Source organism: Ambystoma mexicanum, chromosome 2p (assembly GCF_040938575.1).
Source record: "Ambystoma mexicanum isolate Mex_15411 chromosome 2p, UKY_AmexF1_1, whole genome shotgun sequence".
Taxonomy (NCBI): domain Eukaryota; kingdom Metazoa; phylum Chordata; class Amphibia; order Caudata; family Ambystomatidae; genus Ambystoma; species Ambystoma mexicanum.
Genome location: NC_090923.1, coordinates 965,248,228 through 965,269,776, shown reverse-complemented (window position 1 = coordinate 965,269,776; position 21,549 = coordinate 965,248,228). Strand labels below are relative to the sequence as shown.

The window sequence follows — 21,549 nt, the reverse complement described above, 5'->3', positions numbered from 1 at the left end:
GACCTTTTGGTCTAAAAAATTCTCCCCTGCAGAATTGAACTACACAATTACTGATAAAGAGTTATTGGCAATCAAATGTGCGCTTAAAGAATGGAGACATCACCTGCTCGGAGCAAGACACACTGTAACCATCTTCACCGACCATCGAAACTTGCAATATCTGCGCGCTGCAAAGGCTCAATCCTCTAGACAGCTACGATGGGCCCTCTTTTTTGCAGAATATGACTTTGTCATTATCTTTAGACCAGGGGTGCAGAATGGAAAGGCAGATGCCCTATCCCGTATTGGAATAGGGGAGGAAGCTTATGTGCCTGTGAATCCTGTGGAAATAATTTCCAGGGAGAAGGTACTCGGCGTGATAGATACTACAGATTCGACTTTTGAAGAACTGAGAAATGAGATTAGAACCAGCATCTCTAAGGAGGAATTGATGAAATGGGAGTCAAAAGGAGAATGTTTTTCAGTACAGGAAGGTTTACCCTTTAATCAGAAACGTTTGTACCTGCCCACGCCCACCCTACAAGCACAAGTGGTTGCTAACTATCATGGAGACATATTGGAATGTCATCCGGGAATCACTAAAACCTTGGAAAGGGTGAAGAGATCTTACTGGTGGCCTACTTGGCGTAAAGATGTCATTCAATTCTTGAAAACATGTGGTAATTGCGCCCAGAATAAAACTCAAAAAAAGAAAACCTGCTGGCTTTCTCCTACCATTGAGTGTGCCACCTGCTCCTTGGCATACTATTTCCATGGACTTCATTATGAACTTACCTAATTGTTCAGGGTTTGACACCATCCTGGTGGTGGTGGATTTATTTTCAAAGATGGCACATTTTGTAGCCTTGAAAGGATTACCGACAGCATCAATTTTGGCAAAAACCTTTTTGGAAAACATTGTTAAGCTACATGGCTTTCCTTCAGTAGTAATCTCAGATCGGGGTAGCCAATTTGTCTCTAAATTTTGGAGGAAATGCTGTGAGTTGGCAAAGATAGATGTGCGCTTGTCCACCAGCCATCATCCCTAGACTGATGGCCAAACAGAGAGAACTAATCAAACCCTGGAACAGTATCTCAGATGTATGCTACATCAACTTGAAGACACCTGGCTAAATGTGTTGTGGATTTCTGAATATGCATATAATAATTCTGTCCATGCCTCCACTGGATTGAGTCCTTTTTACACCTTGCATGGTCGACACCCACGCACATCGGCCTTTGACCCACCTGAACCATTGGAGATGCCAGCTGTGAAATCCCTGCATGAAACTATTGCTACCGCAGTTGATCAAGCGAGGAAGCAATTGTCCTTGGCAAAAGAGTCTCAAAAGAAGTTTGCGGATAGCAAAAGATGCGATGCTCCAAATTACAAGGTGGGGAGTTTAGTATGGTTGGCCACAAAGAATCTGGCCTTGAAAGGGTCTCGAAAATTCCTTCCACGATTTCTGGGGCCCTTTGCCATTGAAAAAGTAATCAATCCAGTGGCCATGAAACTAGCTCTCCCAAGAACCGTGAAAATCCACTAGGTATTTCATGTCTCACTTTTGAAACCAGTTCATCCAAACACTCGAATCCAAGATGCTCCAGCTCCTGTGGAAGTAGAGAATGACCAACTTGAGTATGAAGTCAAGGCAATCTTGGACTCTAAGATTGTGTGCAATAAACTATTCTATTTGGTGGATTGGAAGGGGTACGATCCTCAGGAGAGAACATGGGAACCCATAGAAAACATTCATGCCCCCATATTGTTGAAGGCCTTTCATCGCAATAACCCATGCAAACCGGGAAGGGGAAGTTCCAGCTTAGAAGGGGTTTCGGGGGGGAATACTGTCATGACCACAGGGTTTCCCCTTAGATGTGCTCTCAAGAAGTCTTGGTTGGCAGCCTACCATTCCTGGTCAAAGAGTAGGGAAGGCAGTGTAGGCTGTTAAATGTTAAGCACTTCCTCATCATTCAATATGGCTGCCAGGATACCTTCCCTGAATGCTACATTATGGTCTAGTAGTTGGTAGCTCTGGAGTACTTAAGCCCCTCCCCCTTGTTGTGCTGCGCTTCGCGTCGTCTCTGCAGATAGCAGTGTACGCTTACCGCGGTCCGCTCCTGACTAGCATTTCCACTGACACAATTTTCACAGAAAAATTCCCCGTAGTGTTCCCTGCTCCGTTTCTGTGTTCATTCACTGTATCCCCGTAGCCTTGTTTTCGTAGTGCTATTCCTGTCATTCCAGTCACCTTTTGCCAGTTAGGAATTCTGGTGTTTTCAGTTAGCGAGCAGCTGAGAGAAGCCATCTCCTCCGCACGCATCATACCGCAAGTACCCGTATTCATTGAAAGTGTTGTGAATGTTTGAATAACCCTCTGCGAGTGAGCGCTTTGAGCTTCCTCATGTGCACCGCTCCGTTTCCAGTAAACAAGCTTTGTTAGAGTGTTTCTTAATATTCACGCGTGTGAGGGAACTACAGTTTTGATTCCCCTCACATGCGCTCGTGTTTTCGAATTAATTGCTTCGCAAGAGCGTCTGTTGAAATTTGCGCGTGTTAGGAAATCATAGTATTGATTCTCCTCACGTGCGCTTGCTATTTTTTGAATAAACTGTTTGCACGCGGGTTCTTAAGTTCGTGTGTGTGAGGGAGTTTCCATTAACAGTAAAGGGAAACACCCCAGTTTTCACTGACCATAGTTGGCCTTCGAATTAAGCCACGGTGTTGTAGAGTTTAAGCTTTGAGAAAGACATTGCATTGGTACTTGTTTACAGTGTCTTTCATTAGCATATTGTGTGAGAAAGAATACACTTACATTGTGTTAGGTTGCACTTAGGTATTTAGTTAGTTATCTGCAGTTGTGGTATTATCTCCATTGTGGGAGAGAGCACATTGAGACACTATACACTGCAGGTTCATCCATCCCAATTTCCTTAATGCAATTTACAGTACAATAGTTTGAGGTTAAGGGGAGGGTTTAGTAATTAGGTATTGGGCTCCATTCACAGTAGGCAATTATTTACCCTTCCCAGTCAAACCGTTCCCCTCTTCAGGTCATGCGCCCCTGCATAGAAGCAGGATGGAGAGTTCATCATAACACTAACCCAGGTGAGGAGGGCATTCCTAGTTAAGGGAAAGGTTAAACTCTAAGGCAATTAGCGTAAAGGTGATCACCGACACCCCCTTGCATATTCCATAGATTCCAGTGTTCCATAGAGGAACAGTGGGTGGTGAGAGAGCAACGTTCTCAGAGAAGAGTCATAGTTCATCAGGTAAGCGTTACAGGAAGTGCCTGGGAATTACGCATTCTGCTCTTGGAACACCCGTGGATTTGGCCATCTGACTATGGTCGCGGATGTCAATCTTGGAGACTTTGACATCATATGTCTCCGAGAGACCTGGCTAACTACAAAGCCTTGTCTGGACGGATATGATTTGGACCACTCCCCAGCAAACAAGGGGGCCGCCGGCCGGCCTATTTCAGGGCTCCTAATTGCGATAAGAGCGGGCAGCAGGCTAATGCTGGAGCTAACCCTCCAAACCACAGAATTAATCCAAGTGGTAGTGGTTTTGTGGGCAAGACAGAATAGCCAGGAAAAACCAAGCACACCTGAAAAGATTCTCCTGATTAATACTTATTGGAATCCGGCTAGAACGGACGACAACAAATATCTACAGGCGATCCGGTATATCGAAGAAGCTAACGCCCTATACAAAATTGAAGATGGTTTAAGGGAGGCAAAACCCTGTTTGAGATCTCTCTCATTTGAAAGGGGGAAAAATGGAACTGCCTAATCGATGCGTATGACATGTAAAACCTTCACACAACAAAAAATAATCAAATTCTACCAATTCCGACGTGGGAAGGAAAAGGTGTGGGTTTTACGATGGACCACACGTTTGTCTCAAGAAAAATTCCTGGATTTAATTGATGAGTTTGAAGTGGTAAGAACCTCTAATAGTGACCACAATCCTCTGATAACCCACTGGAAAGGGACAAAGGGGACTAGAGAAAGATTACCAGGCAACATTGAACCCTGTAATGGGAACACACGACTGAGGCTGAGCAAGAAAGAAATTGGCTTAGTGATGTCTGTTTACCAGCAAGCGAGAGAGAAGTGGGGGAATAGAGGCACAGAAGTCTTTGATTACCAGCCCTTCCTTAAAATATATAAAGCTTCCAAATCACAAGGCAAAGAGTCAGAAAAATCAAAAACCCATGTTTACAACAGAGTGTTAGTGGAAAAAAGGTGATTGGTAAGACAAAGCAAACGTCTGGCGGACAAAACAAAAAATCCTTTGTTAATAACAAAAGCAATTCAAGTGGAAAAGAACTATACATCGTGGATACGGCATCAAAGAGTTAATTTATATCAAGCTGACTCGGAGGCACTGTTATGTGCCCTGAGTGGCAAAAACTCTAGGGCCTTTTGGACCCTTATTGAACCAGGCTCAAAGGAATTAACAACATTGGATAATAATGTGGCGGAAAGAGCATGGACCATACATTTCAACGAACTATACAAACCTGTGAGAAACAAAAGTCCACCTTACTCGACACTAGTGCATTGGAAGATCAGTAGCGATAAGAAGATCATTGAAGAAAAGATCAAAAGATTAAATAACTCACGCGCTCCGGGTCCTGACGGGATAACTAACTACCATCTGAAACAGCACCAGGAAGCCCTGGGCATCTTTGATAAGCAAGATTTTCCAGGACTGTGTTGAGTGCAGTGCAATCCCCTCAACATGGAAAAAAGCCAATGTAGTGCCAATTTTCAAAAAAGGTGACAAGAGAGACCCAAGGTAATATCGCCCAATCTCTCTTTTGGATACAATTGGCAAGATTTTCGGATCTCTAGCTTTGGAGGAGTTCCAAAAAAGTATTTTTACCTCAGACAATTATGACCCATTACAGGGGGGTTTTGTTCGTGGCATGGGAACTTCGGTTAACATCCTTGTAATAAGTGCTCAAAGGCAAGGGCGTTGGAAGGCAACACGCGGCTATGCCTAAGTTTCGTGGACTTGGTGCAAGCCTTCGACAGGGTGAATAGAGAAACCCTGTGGAAGAAACTGAAACAAAGAAGCTGCCCGAGTTCCATCCTTCATATTCACAGACCTCCATGAAAGTAAGACTAAATAAAGCTGGTCTGCTATCAGAGACGATTGAAACTGCACGAGGTGTTAAGCAAGGTTGACCGTTGGTTCTAGCCCTCTACAACTCATTTATTGCTGACTATGGGGAGTCCCAAGACACAATCAGAGCCTTTCCTCTGTCATTGGTAAACACGATGGATAATCTGAAGGTCTACTTGAGTGAGAACAACTTGGAACTCAATGAAACAAAAACAAAGGTAATGTTGTTTGGAAAAAAAGGTCAAAAACAAGGAAAAACAAGCTTTAAATTGTTTACGGAAGGCAAAATGTGTGTTGAAGAAGAAGCATAAACGTGATAAAATTACATTCTAAAATTTGCACCATCAGAGAATTCAACCTTGCCACTTTAAGAAAAGCCAAGTTGAACACGCTTGAACAAATCTGGGAAATTGCTGTAGCCGGCTTGACGGTGACTAAGCCAAAGGAATGTCGATGGCGAGCCATTGATTGCACGAGGTGCACATGGCAGGGTAAGGTATTATTGTGTTCGGTCAGTTGTCAGATAAATTGAGTTACAAGGACACAGCAAACCATTTCAAGTTTATAACATCCCAGAAAATGAAGCAGGTGACAGATTAATATATTCTGCGCCCGGCTAGGCATGAAGGGAAGACGCAAGAAGCAGCTAATGAAAGAACAATTAAATGCTGCGATGAAATCTTAACAGGGTAAGAGTAGGATGACTCACATAAATAATTATTCATAATATGTCAAGAATAGAATGGCGATACAAAGGCCTTGAGCCTCAGCACTCATGGCATGGGAAGTAACATGGGCTATTTGATTCAATTAAAATAAAGCGACACGCTTGTCTCTCCCTCTCTCTTACCTAGATAAACATGTCATCATGCAGTCAGTTCATGGATAGTGTGACCGCATTGTACCCAATTAGCACATGTCTTTTTTCACTGCAGAAGTAATTTAGGGCCTACCAATTAATTTCCATATGTGATGAGGTAGCACTTTTTTAAGGGAAGGTACATGTGTGGGATCTTAGATAACAGTTGTCCAATCCATAGGAGTGCACTAATAGGTTCCATATATTGCTTAGTAGAGGGAGCCAATTAGCTGGAGCAATAGGTTTTCACACCTCTGACACCACAGTGATCCTTTTGTGCTATATAAACTCCTGTTGTCTGTTCAAACATTGAAGAATTCTGGCGTGAGAGCTTGGCTTTTATCTTGATTTTTCCCAAGGATATTGCAATAAACTGGTTACCCTGCATTCAGCATAGCACACTCTGTGTTGTCTCTTTTTTGACAAATGCTGGTTAGAAGGCCATTTGGCCTTTTCTGACCCTCTAACCAGTACCAATGAAGGCTAGTTTAATAATTTCTCAAATTGAGTCTATACAAATGTTGGATGCATTTGCTCAGACCTCTCTGCCACCTAGAGTGCAAAGATACAAGATACAAGAAAGCTTAGTCACCTGCCTCTGAATTACTGGAAGAATTATCTGTGGACACAAAATGCCATCCTTATTCTTGCCCAACGACCCTTGCAAGGAGTCACAGCCTTCTCTGGATGATTAAGTGTCAAAGTGCCCCAGTAAGAACTCTTGGATGCCCACAAGCATACTTGGAGTGCAGGCCAGGACCTTGGGGCCAGGAGGATAGCTCAGGGACAACATGCTTGCCTTGGAAACAAGACGACATGGAGCAACACAGGTTTGATCCCCTGGTCTGCACTTAGAAACCTCTGGGTATCAAGCGTGTTAAATAACCAATTACAATCCCCAACCCGCAATGGCTGTTGCTACCCTACCATGAATTGCAAGAGGCCTGTGAGGAGTCACAGATCTTTCTGGATGGGTAAGCACTAATATGTCATAGTTAAAGCTCTTTTAGTCTCCCCCGGCACACTTGAGATGCTGCCCCAGTTCTTGTGCTTTAGTCGCTGAGGCAGGGTAGCTGACCCTGTCCACCTACATGTTGCAGCTGTGTCAGAAGGGATAAGCTAAGCTATCCCACTAACAGTTCCAAGAGTCCTGCAAACACACCTGTGGTGCTGCCTATGGATCCAGCCACCTACTCATCATGGCTGTCTCTACTCAGCCCCAAGTTCCACGTGCCCTGGGATGAGATACTGAGGTTTAAGCTCTAACATGTCCCATTTAGGCATCCATTCACACACTCCTCCCCAGGTAGCATTTGAGATGCTGGCCCTATGTTTGAGGTCCAGCCACCACCCAATGGAGGAGTCTCTACCAATCACCATAATCCTTGGGAGGAATCACAGCCTTACATCGAAGGGTAAGCACTACTTTGTCATAGCTAGAGCTCCAGGGGACAGATTACTTTAAATAATTTAGGATAGCAAGTTAATTTGTACATTCGCAAAAATGCATTCGCACACCATGATTGTTTTTGTTAATGAAGCCCCAGTAGTTCTGCAAGCACACTTTGGGAGGTGCCCCTGCCCTTGGGCTCTAGCCACTGACTGAGGATAGCTGTCCATACTGTGGTAGTCCTAGAAATGATGCAAGTCTCATGAATGTGATTGTACACCCAAGGGGTCTTTAATATACAGATTATCTTCAGGCATGAATGTGAGTAAATGCCTATACGTTCTAGGGAAATTCTCTTGAAATAATAGGAACCTTCAAAGCCAAACAGTGTACAGGAGAGTGCAACATAAGGTGGGGGTTCTTTACATTGTGCACCATCAGTCTTCTCCATATCCAAGAAGATAGTTATCCCTAGGCTTACATTAGTCTTTGCCACTCCCTGAGACACCTTAATCTAGAAACGAAACAGTATCTCCAAAGGGTGGCCAAATTAATTTTCAAACATATGCGTAATAAGACTTTAGCCTCCAGGCTTCCCTACTACATGAACAGAAGTTTTGCAAATATTAATCAACATAAAGTTCACAACCTATTATTTGTAAGTCTGTTCCTATTCTATTAACAACAATAGTGTTCCATGTGGGTAGGCTCTTGCCTCGGTTTCTTACTGTCTGGTTATCACGCATGCCCCTCTTCTTCCACCCTTTGATCAAGACCTAACCCCATCACATGGTCTCCAGCTCACCTTGCTGGGTTTTTTAGGTTGACCACTTATTCTTTACCCTCTTGAGGTAGAAATTATGCTATGGTGGGCTGCCGTTCCTTCCAGGCCACTTCTTAGCCTTTGGTACAGGTTTCACAAACTGTCTCTCTGGTACTTGGAGGACTCTACATCTCGACTGGTCCCTTTCTGGACTCGGTAATTCAACGTTTTACAACCTTTTCCTTCTTGGACTTAGAGACTCAAGTTCAGTCTGTGATTCCAACTGATTCTTGATTCAGCTCATGCATTTCTAGTGGTACCTCCCAGATTTCAGGAATCAGACACTAGACCTTGGATATTCAATCTTTACTAGACTTTTCCCAAACTTTGTGGCTTTAGAAATCGGGGTGGAATTAGCCTCTCAACTTGGGGTGTCATCCCTCCTCTCAACAGCTGTGTGGTTGCAGGTGGATGGCCTTCTGGTCTGGGCCTTCGAGGTTCATCAAGGAATGGGAAATTATCACATTATCATTATCATATTATCATATCCTACACCATATCCCCGAGGTCTGTAGCCTTCTGCAGAGCTTTTTCATTCACCATGGATTTCTGTGTTTGTGAATGTAGGTGTTTTAATCATGAGTATTGCGTTTATTTTTAGGTTTGGATGATGGTTTAAAGAGGAATTTGGAATTGACGTGAACATGATTTGAAAAGAAAATAGGGATTTTCGTCAGCAGGGCAGTGTTGTATGGGTATGATGATATATCGAAGTGTTAAACTGCTATAGCTAGAGTTGTTTAGGTTGCATGAGTAGTAGCTTTATGCATTCTTTTGGGTTTCTGTCCATGGGATTGGTTATGGTGTTCGGTGGAAGGCTTTCAGGTTGGCCTTACTTTGTGGGTTATTTTATCCTTCTTTTCTTTGTTTCTATTAATTATTCTATGACCAATTTAAGATTGAATGGTAGATCATTTTGCATTTTACAAGGTGTGACATTTCATTAGACCATAAGCTTTGTTCTGCATGACTTGGCTTCACGATTGCTCAAAATATTTCCCATTCGGTTAGCTACTTTTGTGGTGCGGATTGTCTAAACATTTATAAGGTAGATTCTTACAGGTGTATTACAAACCTCTAAATTTTACTTTTTGTTTCATGTTTTCGTTTATTATTATTTTCTGTGGTTTAGCAAGAACGAGGCAGCAACTAAATTGTGGGTGTGAAACATTGATGAATTCTTGGTTTGAAACATTGATTCCTACCCTTTTGCTGGGTGAAGTATGTTTTTAATATGGTGTATTTTGTTGAGGAGAACCATGGTGATTTTGCTATGTCTGGTGATGAACCATTGTACATTGCAGTATTTTTCTTTTAATCTGACCTCTCTTATTTGTTTATGTATCTTATTAATTTAGGTATTTGTGGCCTCATCACCAGTTTGCCAGTATTCTGGTGGTAAATCTGCTGAAATACCGCCAAACTGAATTACCTTTACCACCACTTGGTCCGAGGGATTTACCGTGAGATTGCAATTGGTGGTAGGGCACTGACCCCATTTTCAGAGTCCATGGGATTCCATAGGGATTACGGCAGAATTGCTGGTGATTTTGCAGATATTTGGCAGTAAGGTGGTTAATTTACCTCCAATATTTGGCTGGAAGTTTATCCTCCGCCTTACCACCAAAACTATAATACGGTGGTACAGTAATGAGGAGGAAATGCAGCAGTGATGGAATTAGCACGACGTTACTGCCATTTTTCCCACACCGCTGCACTCGTAATCAGGCCCTATGTGTTATGGGAAGATTTGTTCACATTTAGTACAAGCATGTATGAGCTGTGTGTAGCCAGATGAATGTTTGGATTTGTGCTGCTTTCTTCATATTTCTTCTTTGTTTTGTAAATTCATGGTCCCTCTATCTATTTTTATTTTTTCATTTTATGTTGTTTTATTACACGCTGGTAACCCGACAAGCATCAGGGCGTGATTCACTGCGAAAGACTAGATCAAGCTAAAAAAAGAGAGGAGATCCAAGAAGAGAGGTATAGATGAATTTCTGGGATTTATTCAAAAAGCTATGTTTTTAGGCTTTTACGGAAGGAAAATAGGTTGTTCTCGAGCCGTAAATCCTGTGGGACAGCGCCCAGGCTTTTAATGCTTGATAAGAAAAAGATATACCATTTACCTCCATTTTCTGAGGTTGGGGGTCATAGGAGAGATAGGGATTTGTTGCATCTTAATTCCCTTTTTGGCTTATAGGGAGTGAGTCACTCATTGAGGTAGACTGTGGTGTTACCATGGATAATTTTATGGGTAAAAACTAAGATCTTAAATTGAATTCTGGCTTATATAGGTAACCAGTATAGGTTTCTTCTGTGGTTGGAGATATGTTTGCCACAAGGAATCTTTATCACAATGCATACAGCATCATTTTCTAGAGTCTGCAAGGACTGCAAGTTTTTCTCTGGGCACCGCTAAGCAAGGCATTGCAATAATTCATTCTGGATAGGATAGTGGCTCTTGCTAGGGCTTCACATTTCTTATCTGAGATTAAATGTCTAATTTTTTTCACAAGTTTTAGGTGATAATCAGACTTTTGAATTATCCCATTTACTTGGGCTTCCGAGCTAACAGAGCAATCCATGTGAGTGACCAAGGTTTTTACTCTGGTTTGTGTTTCGATAATGCAGTCATCTATACAAAAGTTGACGTACCTTGGATTTAGCTTGGCTCTTGAATGGGAGGAGCCAAAGATCAACAATTCTGTTTTCGTCCTATTGAAGCACATCCAGTGTTCATGGATCCATTGTTCTATGGTCCCATAGACAGAATTGATTTTAAGAGTGTCATAGGTCATAGTCTCTGCATAATTTGTGAAAGCAATGTTCATATTATCAGAGAAGTCGCACATAGGTTACATATAGATGTTAAACATAGCTGGGGATAAGCAAGCTCCCAGGGGGACTCGACATGTAATAGGTGAAATATCAGAGGCTTTATCACCCAATTGAATAGCGGATATCATATCTGTTAAGAAGGATTGAGTCCATTTAACAGCACTGGGGGAGCATTTGCTCACTGCTTCCAACATAGTTCAGTCTTTTTTGTGATCTATTAAATCGAAAGCCGGGGATACATCCAATAGGATAAGCAAGACACATTTACTGCAATCGATGGAGTCATGCATGTTGGATTGAAATTCCAGCAGAGCGCTTTCAGTGCTATTTTGTTGTATAAATCCAGATGGTTTCTGATGCAAAAGTTCAAGTTTTCTTTTTAGAAATAGTGTATTTGTTAAGGGGCGAAGATTAGTACTATCTTGGGGACTTTTCTCGGTTTTTTAATAATGGTACTCACTGTTACCTTCTGTAGGTTCTTTGGGACATAATTATGTAGGAATGGTGCATTTATGAAGTGAACAAGAAATGGACTGAAGATACTCTTGTGATTAAGGATGAATTTGGAGGGAAGGTTCTCACCCAGACAAGAAGTAGGGTGCATATCTTTCATGTATTCTTGCAATTCTGCTATGTTTATAGATTTAAAAGAAAACAAAGAATCTACTTTCTCTGAACTATTCATTGGAAGGTATGAAAGGTCTTCAGAGGGGATAACTATTTGAGCTGAGACGATCTTTTTTCGGGCATTAACGATTTTGTCTGCAAAATCCTTTTGGACTCTAGAGCAGTCCTCCTGTGAAGGGACAAAGGAACATTTCTGTTTACAGGGGTTTTCAATTTGATTTAATATGGTACATTTTTGTTTTGTATAATTTTTTGCTTTAGCTATTTGTTGTTCAAAGTAATTCTTCTTGGTTTCTAAGAAAAGATGTTTGTATATTTTAGTTTGTTTTTTTCCAGGCTATTTTATGTTCATCATTTCTTTTCTTAAGCCATAAACGTTCTGCTTGACTTTTTACTTTTTTTAATTTCTTTCAATTCGTTAGTGTACCAATCATTATGAAGAACATTTTCCCTATGCATAGTCGTTCTTACTGGTACTATTTGGTTAAGTATTTGGGTTAAACTAGCTTGATATACTTCTAATAACGTATCAGGGTCATTATCTGATGTATTCTCCATGACATTGGATATCAGTTTGTTTAGTTCCGACATAGAGATTTTGTTAACATTTCTAGTCTGAGTCTTTGTAACTGGAAGGGGTGTCTTTTTAGGATTAATTGAGGATTTGATCTGAATTTGGATGACATGGTGATCAGACCAAAAGTATTTGTGGCATACATTTCTGTTTGTAAATAGCAACATACAACCCAGTCGAGAATCTTGTCAATAATATGTGAAGGTTCTGTGGTAAAAATTGAGAAGTTTGTATTTATTAATTCTCTTTCTAATCTAGCAGCTTCTTGATCTGTTTTGTCTTGGTACCAACGGTTAAAATCACCCAGAAGAAGATTTGCACTTCCGGTTTTATGTAAAGAATGTAACAGTTGCATCAGCTCGTCTTTAAAGTGGGGCATTTTTGGGGGGTGATAGAGGAGTATAAGGTGAAGACATTAAGAGCCTAAATCACAGAAGCATTTTATAATGGCAAAACCCTATTGGAAAACACTCTGTGAATAAGAGCCTTAGTTGCTTCTGATATTAACTAGAACATTGTATTTGTACTTCGTAGAAAGGTAGTTCATCTTTCATGAAGATTGCTACTCCCCCCCAACTCTTATGTTAGGGTGATTTATTTGAATAAATGTATATTTCTCAGGAACAGCCAGCTCCAGTGTAGGGCCACAGGGGCCTTGAAGCCACGTCTCTGTTAAAAAGAGAATATCCAGATTGTGCTCAAGTATGTAATCATGTACATCTATAGCAAGAACATTTACAGATCTGGTATTTAACAGATCAAGTCTGATATTATATTGTTGTGGAGTCTCTACTTTACTTGCTAGTGGATTATAAGAAGAAGTAGGAGTAATAGAGTAATATCAACTTTATTTCAGCTGTTTGAATTTTAATCTATAGAATTTGTCTTGCACTTGGGGCAGTGCCTTTTTGTTTTGGAAGGCCCTTTACATTTGTGACTATGCTATCTCACCATACCTCTAAAAAATGTGGCTTAGTTGGAAGAACAATACAAACAGTAATGATTTCACAGTGTTGGATTCCAGATGTCTTTATCCATAATGGACAGTTTGGCCCAACTTGACTATTTTCTTTTGTGGCTCTTAACTTCTATTTCAGTAGCAGGCAGCATGTCTTTGGATCACACCACATAATTCTTTGTTTTAAGTGTAAATATGAGATATACATTGTTTTAATTTTACATGTGTCAATCATATTAGGTAGTTACAGTTATTTGTACATGTTTCAATTGTATTAGCTATGCACTGTTATATCATATAATATACGATATCTTGTTTAGGCCCTATTTGTATCTTCATATTACATTTTTCTTTGCAATATCTATATATGGACTCAATTACATATACATCCTGTATTTTCACATTTTTCAATTGTATTTACTTTATAAAGTTTTCTAAGACTTTTTTTTGTCTTGCTGCAAGTTGTGCATCAGCAGAATGCCCAGGTGGCTCTCTAGGTTTGTTTCCACCACAGCAATGGCGTTGAGGCAATCTAGGCAGTAAAAGCCATATTTAAAAATATCCTTCTATATTGTGACTTTTGCTAGCAGGCAGGGCTCACCAATGAAGGACGGGGAAGGTTTTCAATGTGTATCTCGGTCATTGTGTGTTAGGGAAAGTGCCTTGTTTTATTTTTTGAGTCTTTTTTCAAACTTGTTCCACTCGTAGAGGTGGTTCTGGGAGATGATGTGGTTATTGGGGTATGTTTGTAGGGCTCAAAGGGAATGGGGAGCATGCTAACAACAGGCACGTTAATGATGGGCCCGTTGTTAGCATGCTGGGCTGCACGCGGGATCCGCAAAGGACGTCTGGTAAAACCAGGCATCCAGAGCGGGTCCCGCGAGGAGACCTCGTAAAAGGTAGTAAGGGGTTAACGGCGCTGGCACCTTTACCGGCGCCGTTAACCCCTTACTGCCAGGGTCCTAATGAGGCCCATAGTGTGTGGACATTCCTTTGTGGGGGATGGGGATTCACTGCACTTAAATTTGCCATTTGCAATAGGTTCCATTTTTTGTTGTGAAATTATAACAGTATATACCTACTAAACCTTATATTATCAAAAGTGTGGATATTTTGTAGTAGCAAAATATCACCACCTGAGAGTCTCAGCCTTGGTGCTAATCCATAGCTACCATATAGAGAATCTTGGCTGGAGAGCTTTGTGCCTCTGCCCCAAACAAATAGAGGGCAGAAGTACAGATATCCCACTCCAGTCTTTACACTGGTGACAGAACGGTCATTACGAGTTTGGAGGCAGCCATGCCCTTAATAAGGGCATGGCTGCCTCCAAACTCGGGTCCGGGTTCCCTGAATGGGGAAATACCGGGCCATTCCGACCTTGGAGGGCCCGGTATTTCCCCATTCAGGGAACCCGAACCCTGTACATCCCCATTCGAGCCCCCATAGGGCTCTATGGGAATGGGCAGCATGCTAACAATGGGCCCGTTAATGACGGGCCCATTGTTAGCATGCTGGGCCGCTTGCGGGACTGGTAAAACCAGGCGTCCTGAGCGGGTCCCGCTAGCGGACCTCGTAATAGGGCGGTAAGGGGTTAATGGCTGCGGCACCTTTACTGGCGTTGTTAACCCCTTACCGCCCTCCTCATAATGAGGCCTTCAGTGTTTAACCTTGCTACTACAAAATATCCACACTTTTGGTAATATAGTGTTTAGTAGGTATATACTGTTATAACTTCACAACAAAAAAATGGAACCTATTGCAAATGGCAAATTGACATGGGTGAGCTTAGAATGTCTACAGAGTGCTTGTGAGCTGAGAGAAATAGACTTTGAGGAGACAATGTGTGTATGTGGTACAAAGTATCAGTATGTGTGTGTGTGTTTTGGGACATATTTATGTGTGTTGAGAAGTACGTATTTCATTTATTTGTGCCTAGCTGTTTCACTATTTCAGTAGCACGGTTATGCACAGGCAGGTTTATAAAAGAGTGCAGATGTGTGATTGGTCATTACATTACATGCTCACACATGTCATTGCTTTCCTTGCTCACACATTGACATGTTTAATGACTTTTGGTCCAGCAAGCATTGCTTTACTTGTGCATACCGAATGGGATATTGTGTTGCAGGGGACGTTGTGTTGCTTGTTGTACAGTGTCGACTTTCTTCCATGTGTGTTGGGTGCTGAAGATCATTTTGCGTAGTGTGCAGATTAGCCCTCGATTACTTTCATCCGTCCAAAATGAGTGATCTTACTGCACATGTGTGCCGTGGTGTGTGTGCTGGTTGCGATGCTTCTCTGTCTTGCCCGGTATAAAGTTCATTTAGATTGCCTCCAGTGTAGCTCTAGGGGCCTACAATATGTCCAGACATATGGATATGTTATAGCTCAAGCTTTGCTGACGCATTTTTCAAAATGTTTGTAGTGTGCACACATCTTAGGCTGAGGCCAAGGTGAGGGACACACATCTCACAAATCTGCAGTAGTGTATTATTCCGCCACTATGGAAAGCCCCTCATGTGCCTCTGTTTATGGATAAGTGTTGCGTTATTACTTCCTGCTCGTCTGTGAGTCCGGAATCGGAGGCTCAGGTGTGTCAAGTGGATGTTGTCTTCCCTGTTCCATCAACTTGCAGTGACACAAGTGCCAGTGTGGATGTGGCTCTGTATGTAGCTTTCTTATTCGAGGGGGGTTTACAGTAGAGTAGGGGGGCCTGATTGGTTATTGCAGAGCTTGCTGGCATTTTGTCATGTGTAGCAGAGTAAGCTTCCCTTTGCCTATGCAAACAGGATGTGGGGGTGTGGACTTGTGTTACTGTGTAACGTATATGTGTGTGTTATTTTTATGTGTGTTTATTTCGTTTGGCAGTAGCTTAGTTATGCGCAGGTGGGTTTGCACCGGAGTGTTGCGATTGATCATTACATTCAATGCTCACACATGCCATCAAATTCCTCATTCGCAAGTTGACATACACAACACATGGTAGGTGTGTGTGTTGTGTGTGTGTGTGGCTGTGTTGTTTTATGGAGTATAGTTTCTTCCGGATAGGTGTGTACGCCAGTGATGTTTATGTGTGTTGGGCATACATACTTTATTTGGATTGTCCATGGCCATTTTAGTAGCATGCAGGGCAGTTTTACAAAGCAACATGGAATTGTGGTGGTCATTAAATTCCCTTCTCAGACATGTCATTACATTCCCTGTCCAGCTGTTGACATGCGTGTGCGTGGTGGCTTTAGTTCCAGCAAGCATTCCTTTGCTTGTGCAAACAGGATGGGGTGTGTGTAGTTGTGTTGTTGTGCAGCATCTACTGTATTCCATGTGTGTTGGATACTACAGAAAGTTGAATATTTTGTGCAGTGTTGCCTTCATTTGCTGTCATCTCTCCCCAATTGACTGTACGCATTGCATGTTGGGTCTGTTGCTTGCGGATGGTTCAGTTTGTTGATTTCATCTGGCCCTCTCTTAGCCCCAGTTTGACTATAGGCACCACCTTAAAATATATAGAAATATCACACGTTTTTGTCCTTCATGTCTTTTGGCTAATGCAATTTCAAGATGCCACCAATCTTGAAAATCAAAGTGGACAATGTTGCAATATCATGGGCTATACAGTGCATCTTTCATCCACTATGGGAAACCCCGTGCAAAAACAGGATTTGTTCAGCCTTCATTTTCCTCAGGAAAACATTGTTGACACTTTACCAAATTTGCAATGAGATGAGAACTCAATGTCCTGCAAAATTTCATGAATTTATAAAGAGGAGAACATAGGTAGCAGGGGAAAGCATTGTTGCATTAAAGTTCAATGTAACCTTAACTCTACTGCAGTAGTGCGGCTGTCTAACATAGGTTGCTACTACATAAAACATTATGCAAGGGGAACCAGAAGAGAGGAGTAATTGGGGGTCGTGGGTAGATCCTGTACTAGGGGACCTGCACCATGTACTCATAAGATGAATTTAAAACAATGAAACTGTGGTTACACATGGCCTGAAAGGATTTAGGAATTGTTGGACACTGGCGTGACGAAATACTTCTTCAACCTAATGGTTTACAATTGTTAAGATGTGCAGGCCAGAATATCAGCAAAATGTAAAATAATAAAATGGCTGGTCTTGTAATGTTAATGTGAAGCACTTTCATGTAGGGTTTTGTTTTACCAAGAGCATCCTGTTTGCCTCCAACCTTGCCAATGAATAGTTCATGGAGGTTACCATACTATCCTGGATTACCAGATTCATTATCCTTTGAACCCCTATAGAAATGGTGAACAGGTAGGCTCATAACCTGTGTTTCTTGATGGCTATAATAATCAGTGAGCCCATGATGCACGCTTATAGACGAGCTGCACATAGGTTCCCGATTCATTGTGGTTAGAGCTGCTTTGATGAGTAGCCGAACAATTAAACTACAATAAAGGGAAATGATGTGGTGATTAATGTCTACAAAGTGCAAGAACCTACTCTGGCCCTCATTATGAGGTGGCCAGTAGGCCATCGGTTGTACCGGCTGCCTACCAGCAAACTCGGCTTATGGTTTCCTCCAGGCGATATACCAGTAATACTGGGATATTATGGGCAGTGGAGGAACAGGAAGTTCCCATTCTCATGGAGTCCCAAAGAACTCCACAGGAATGAGAACTCTGAAGCACCGGCACCATTGGTAACGGTGCCGGTGCTTCAGTGATTTTTCTGCCGTAGGGGTCTGAACTACTGGCAGGGCAAGCCTGCCGGTAGTTCTCATCCCCTACCGCAGACACGGAGGGAGCCGGTCCGTAAAAGGTTCCGGTAGCCGTTGTTACCAGCACGTTTTTCCAGACTGTCTCACTCCTAATGAGGGCCTCTGTCTGGAGTGGACATGCCTGTCTGATGTGCGATTATATTGATTGTGTAGAATGAACATACTCTTGGTGTGGCTGACCGTGGTATACAATGATGGCGAAAGGCACCACTAATTTAACCCGGTAAATCGACATTCACTCTGTTGCAGGTTTTCCACCAGCTTTGCATTCTTCGCAATGGCCATGGACCTGCAAAAGTTTGGACTCAGCATATATCTGGTGCAAGTGATATTCGGACTCATCGACGTCCCGTTCAAGTTACTGGCAGCGCTGAGCGTGACCTACGTTGGACGTCGCTTCGGCCAGGCATCCTGCCTCATCTTGGCTGGGATGCTGATCTTAGCCAGCATAGCTGTGCCTCAAGGTAAGGAATTTTTTCTGTCACTGTTATCAATGGCTTCTCTATTTATTTCCTTTAATGACATTAAACTGTTCTGGTCCTCATTTGTTAAAAGAAACTTTGTTTAAGGACAGAGAAGTGTGGGGAGGATATTGAAGAACAGGAGGGAATAAACCATGTATGTATCTCAATTCACAAAAGTTAATTATTTTTTAAAAATGAAAAACGAATATATATTTAGTATTAAAAACCAATCAATGTTTTTGATTTTGCTAGAATTCTAATTGTAATCCTTCACTTCAGATGAGGGTCCCCCTGAAGTCTATCCAATAGTTGGCAATATAAAAGCCCAACTACATAGGCAATGCAAAGGAAATGTGTTTTAAATGTATACTTTAATCAGAGAAAGTTAGAAAAAATAAATACATTCTTCTACTTTCACAATAATGGATTTAAAGTCTGGCAATTTGCAAAAGTGTGTTAGTAAGCCATCGACAGAGGCTACTGTAGTGCCAATGATGGGCCCACCATGTTTTGCTTTTGGACAACCATTTGAGGATCCAGGGGAAATTCCTTTTAGTGAGGGTACAAGAATGGACTCCGATGGAAAAAGTTTTATCCTTTAAGGTGTTCAAGCATTCGTCTGAGACTGGGTGGTGATGGTTCAACAATGCCTAAGCTTCAACCACTCTGTTGGCAAACATGCAAAGGCAAAGGGAAGAAGGCTTCATCTTGGCACGCAGGCCTTTGATTTAAACAATCATGCCGGTTCCAGGTGTGCCCTGGAGAAAATGCCAATAAACATGTCAGTGCTGAATGCTATGATTGTCCTCCATTCCCATAACAAGCCAATAGGTAGTTAAGAGTTGGTCCTCAGAGGTAGCAATGCCATTTTGATCCTGCACAAAAGAGGGCCAGACAGGACAGGGTCCTCACCCTGTTGTTACTTAATATCAATAGAAACGCTAGCAAATAGTACCAGTACTCCGCATGGGTTCTGTAGACAGATATGAAAAGACTCTCATCAGTTGTTGAAAATCAATCATCCTGTAGGTCGCTGCACCAAGTCACTTATCTCGTGTTGCTTGATGTGCTTTACACTCTGAAGTAAACTTCAATGAGAATGGGCGAGTGTGGCTGGCTGACATACCCTGGAGTAGATTTGGAGGGGAGTCGAGAGTTGGCGTGCTGCAGCATATGAGAACCTTCTGTGCGCTCTCCCCGCCATGGTTTTCATGTTCCTCGTGTCGAGATGCTTAAAATGAGCTTTGTTCGGTCCTTCTACGACCACATTGATGTTTCAGCGATTTCAGGCAACTGTATCATGTGTGAAGGGGTGAAATCCAGGGAAAGGGGTGGGGTGTCCCAATATCATGTAGCCAGTAATGTCCGGAGGGTCCCAACAGGTAACCATGCAATATTTGGTGCAGGTTGGTGGAACAGTGTGGAATTACAAAAGGAACAAAGAAACGTATTTTCTGCTTTATATATATATAGAGAAAATAGAGATGTGTTAGAATCACTGGTGGAATGATACCAAGATAGCACCATTATTAATGGGATCAGGTTTCTGGTCCTCTTATTTGTCCATGACATGGTTCTTCTTGCTAGGAAAAGGCACACCCTGTCTGCACTTCTTGCAGTCTTGGTTTCATAATGTGACAGGAAATCGCTTGTTATCAATCCCTCCAAGTCCAAATATTCTGTTGTGGAGGAGGCCCAGACTTCTACTTTAAAGCTATTATAGAGGGGGGACCACTTAAGTTGCTGCAGGGTTTTGGTTACTTGGGGATGCACTTCCCTAGCGATGCTAGCTTACCCGCCCAGGAGGCAAAGACTTGGATGCTGCTTAAGCAGCAAGCATGGAAGGAATTCTTCATTTTCAGTGGCACCCTGGGGGTCAAAGTATATTGACAGGTAGATTTCTACCAGACGAAAGCCACAGTAGATGCTATGTTCTTGGCTGATATCTGCGCTCCTAAATGTATCCTGTATTGGGGATCTATAAGTAGCAGCTTTGTCATCCAGCTGTTGAGTGTAACCAAGTGTACCACTTTGTTGGTGAAGCATGCAGTGACTGGTATTACCCCCGTGGTACGCCAGGTGAAACTCAATTATTTTTGGGGAAGGCTTTTGTGCAACCATAGGTCTACTGTAAATCAAGAAGCTATTAACAACCATCAACAACTGGGAAAGGGTGCCTCAATCCTATAGGTTCCTTGTGTGAAACAATACCTTGACCGGCCAGGAACATAAGTGCAGGGCTGGTGCCTGGGTCCACAAGAAAGCCATTCAACAATTAAGTTAGTGTCTGCTTTAGAGAGGTAAGGCTCGAAAGATTGTTTACCAAATCAAGTCAGATGTCAGGTAGCAATGATGAGGCTAATGCGAGACATGCTATGGAAGATTAACAGAGGCAGATCATTCCATCATTGGTTCAACACGCTTATATGAAATTAAGGTTTGACAGATTTTCTCTGTGGTCTGTTGGGGTCCGTCATGGGCCAGAAAATCAATGGAAGAATACAGGTGTTCGTGTGCACTGGGAGAGGTTGAGGCCATCATGCACGTCTACCTCTTTTGGCCTTTTCACAACAGGTCGCACAGCTTTTGGCTAGGTGTGTTGATTCCTTCAGGGGTATAATGTGGGGCTGTGATGCTGCTCCTTCTCTCTACAGATAAAGCCAGAGGCATAGACAGGGTAGGGCATGAGCGGGCAAGTAGTAGTAGTAATAGTAATTTGTCATTTATATAGTGCCTTTACCCCATTAGTATGGCCTCAACAAGCTTGCAGGGGTGAACCAAAGTCCAAGGTATGAGATTTCTCAGAAGAAATATTATGCGTGTGCGCATTAGGCAGAGATAGGCAGTAAGATGGTTTGACCGTGTCCCAGTAAGCTACCCATGATGGTCAGGCATGTTGATGAGTGCTGGAGGGTGTCCCGTGTCCAGTAAGCTACCCATGATGGTCAGGCATGTTGATGAGTACTGGAGGGTGGTCAGTAGAGTGTGAAAGTGCAAGAGAGTCATTATGAGTACTGCTAGACCCCATCTCTTGTCGTAGGTCGTAGCAGCATTCTATTGCAAGAGATGTGTTATGTGTCAAGCTAGACCAGGTTTTTCCGTAGTTCATCGCTACATTCTGATGGCAGAGATGTTGTGCTTCATGAATTAGTCT

At 42.3% G+C, this 21,549-nt stretch overlaps 1 protein-coding gene across 2 annotated transcripts in view; it reads left to right on the top strand.

The window, feature by feature from the left end:
• Positions 1-21,549, top strand: part of LOC138566968 (solute carrier family 22 member 6-A-like) — a 339,887-nt gene that overhangs the window by 216,273 nt on the left and 102,065 nt on the right. For both annotated transcript variants that reach the window (XM_069644755.1, XM_069644754.1), the window contains exon 7: positions 18,181-18,395. In XM_069644755.1, the coding sequence (XP_069500856.1) occupies positions 18,181-18,395 (215 nt within the window). The remainder of the gene's footprint in view (positions 1-18,180; positions 18,396-21,549) is intronic.